The sequence below is a fragment of the Poecilia latipinna genome, unplaced genomic scaffold, assembly GCF_001443285.1.
Source record: "Poecilia latipinna isolate Pla-1442-1.1 unplaced genomic scaffold, P_latipinna-1.0 Scaffold4253, whole genome shotgun sequence".
Classification (NCBI taxonomy): Eukaryota; Metazoa; Chordata; class Actinopteri; order Cyprinodontiformes; family Poeciliidae; genus Poecilia; species Poecilia latipinna.
In genome coordinates this window covers 23391-26552 of record NW_015116869.1, presented here as the reverse complement: position 1 = coordinate 26552, position 3162 = coordinate 23391, and the positions used below count along the sequence as shown (strand labels likewise).

The window sequence follows — 3162 nt, the reverse complement described above, 5'->3', positions numbered from 1 at the left end:
TTGAGGAGGAAGCCTTTGCCATCCCACGGGTCTGCAACCAAGAAAGGAAATCTAGTCAAGGCCAGGTCGAAGCAGAACATCGGCGGATTATAAAAGAGGAGGAACCAGAACCTACAATAACTGAACAATGGGGGGAACCAGAAACTAAATGGACTAAAGAAGTGGAGGACCCAGAATTGCCATTGATAAACAAAGAACAGGAGGAGTCAGATTGTTCTTTGTTTAAACTTGAACAGCAGGAACCAGACTATTTACTAACTACACAGGACCAGAATGACCTCTACGGCAGTCAGGATGGAGAGCAGCTTGTCCAGAAGCAGTTTGTGGCTTTGATGGAGACTCCTACTCCACAAACTGAGCAGATTTTATTTAAAATCTCTCCTGTAGTTGAGGGCAAAGATCAGGAAGGAAGCAGCTCCACTGTGTCAGAGACTCAGTCTCATCCTGACACAAAGAAAAGACCTTTCAAATGTGATATTTGTGGAAAATGTTGTAAATATCAGAGTGAGCTGAAAGTACATTACAGAACCCACACTGGTGAGAGGCCTTTTCCATGTCAAACATGTGGAAAAAAATTTTCTCACATTAGTAATTTAAATTTTCACATTAGAATTCATACAGGTGAGAGGCCTTTTTCATGCCAAACTTGTGGAAAAAATTTCACTCACATGAGTACTTTAATTGTTCACAAAAAAATTCACACAGGGGAGAGGCCTTTTTCATGTAAAACATGTGGAAAAAGTTTCAAACGAATTCATCATTTAACTATGCACCAGGTAATTCACACAGGTGAGAGGCCTTTTCCTTGTGAAACGTGTGGAAAATCTTTCGCACGGAGTGCAGATTTGAACATTCACAGGCAAACCCACACAGGTGAGAGACCTTTTTCATGCCAAACGTGTGGAAAAAAATTTTCTCGCATGAACCATTTAACTCTCCACAAAAAACTTCACACAGGTGAGAGGCCTTTTTCTTGTGAAACCTGTGGAAAATCTTTCATACGAAATGCCACTTTGAATGTTCACAGAAAAACTCACACAGGTGAGAGGCCTTTTTCTTGTGAAACCTGTGGAAAATCTTTCATACGAAATGCCGCTTTGAATGTTCACAGGCAAACCCACACAGGTCAGAAACCTCTATTGTGCCAAATCTGTGGAAAAAGTTTTAATCATGTTGGTAAACTGAAGTGCCACATGAATCAAAAACACAAAAGTGAGAGGTAGTCATTTGACTGTCAGATTTACTGCTAAGATTAAAACTTGTCTTGGTAATTTTCTCTGTCCAAAATATGTTAAAAAAATAAATGTTCACTAATTTTAATTAGACATAGTTAGAAATGGACGGGAAACTCCATGCAGAAAGCTGGGAATCGAACCCAGAACCTTCTTGCTGCAAGGCAACAGCGCTACCAACTGCACCACTGTGCAGTCCATCATGGAGCCCAGGAATTATTTTTATTTATACTGAATCCGTTTTTACTTGATGAAAATACAGTTTTAATTTGATTTGTAAAAGTTAGTTAGTTGTTTGTAAGAGTTTCAGCCAGAACTGTTTTCATTTCTACAAACAGTAGAAATGTTCTTTGACAATCTTCAAAGCTGTTTCAAAGATAAATGTGAATAATGTTTAGCTCAAAGCCATCAGGTAAGTGTAGAAAAACATGTATAGAAACCTTAGTTGTAAAGGAAGTGACACAGATGTAGTGGAAGCACTAAGAGCGGAACTCAAAGCCGACTTATGCTAAACGATGCAGGGCCAAAGCTTGCAGCATTCCACACACCTTTCTGCAGTTATTTATGTACATGTGCAATTGTCTATACACCTTGTCCATGTTGAGAATATTTGAACTTGATCTGGTTGGAGTTAATCTGCTGATCCCGCTGATTTTGTTTTCTATTTCAGTGATAATGATAGTACCCTGCAGTTAATATGCATTTCATGGGCTTAGGTGCACAGACTGATGTGCAATTACATCTTTATGTGACAAAAACAGTGGAAATGTACTGAGATTTTCCGATCCGTTTAATTTTTATTTGGATGTATTCAATAGTGGGTTATGTTATTGTATGAGGATGATTGTGGTTCAGTTTAATTGTTTAATGTTAATAAAATAATAAAAAAGAACACTGGGTTTGATGCTCCTTTGGTTAAATCAAGCTGAATGGGGTCAGATAGATTCCAATGTATTTTGGGGAAGTTTTTGGTGTTTTGTAGTTTATTGTTCAATACAAAAGTTTGCATGGCTGAAACAATTTTCAGGACAGGAAAAATGTTTGCGTGTATTTACACAGACCTTTGCGACACGTTCATTTTTATACATCCAGTGCTGTGAGTAAGATATTAAAGATCAGTAATCAGCTTTTCTGATTTCTAATTAACTGCAGTTTGGATGTCTTTGTCTTTCTGTAAGCTCAGTTGCTGTCCTCCTTTTTATTTAAATTTTACTGTTTTTCCAGTGGTGAAAAAACTTTCTGACTTTTGGATCTTCCTTTCACGGATGCAATGTTAACAGAAAAAATCATGGCACATATATTTTTTTCATTACACTTACAGCCCTTGTTATCCATTTCAAAACATTGCACTTAACCAAGATATGTGTGAGGATATGTGTAAACACACATATCCAGTAATAGATTGTGGGTATAAACTCATCAAAAACTGTCCCTGATGGATTACTGGGGTTAACTAATGTTAAAGTTATGCATAAATGCGTGATTTTCCATTAAGCGTGTAACAAATATCTCACCATCTCTGTTCAATTCATTCTGTCTGTCTAAGTTCAGAGGTAGTAGCAGTGCATAACTTCACTGAAACATGAGGTTTGAGCCTTCACAGTGGCTGTAGTTCCCATGTGGTGTGAGCAAAACTCAACAGTTATGAAGTAGAAATGAATTTGCAATGAGCTGTAGATATGGGCAAGTTTGGGGATAAATGTCCTCAAATTAAATTTGGAGCGAATTTGTGCTGCTGTTGCAAAAAAATATGAATTTATCTTAAATCTTTTGATTATTTTTTTACCAGCTACCAATGTGTGGATGACACTTTACTCTGCAAACGTCACCTTCTCTTCAGTTAAGCACTACAAAATAAGTTCAGATGAAACATGTGGTGCTGACAGTCCAGGATATTCAGGAACAGCCAGGTACATGCCTGAGACGGTGA

General features: G+C 37.6%; 1 protein-coding gene across 1 annotated transcript; it reads left to right on the top strand.

The window, feature by feature from the left end:
• Positions 1-233: 233 nt before the first annotated feature.
• LOC106942407 (gastrula zinc finger protein XlCGF17.1-like) lies at positions 234-2103 on the top strand. Its single transcript, XM_015025676.1, has one exon. The coding sequence runs from the start codon at positions 333-335 to the stop codon at positions 1221-1223; it is 891 nt and encodes a 296-aa protein (XP_014881162.1). The 5' UTR covers positions 234-332; the 3' UTR covers positions 1224-2103.
• The last annotated feature ends 1059 nt before the right edge of the window (positions 2104-3162 follow it).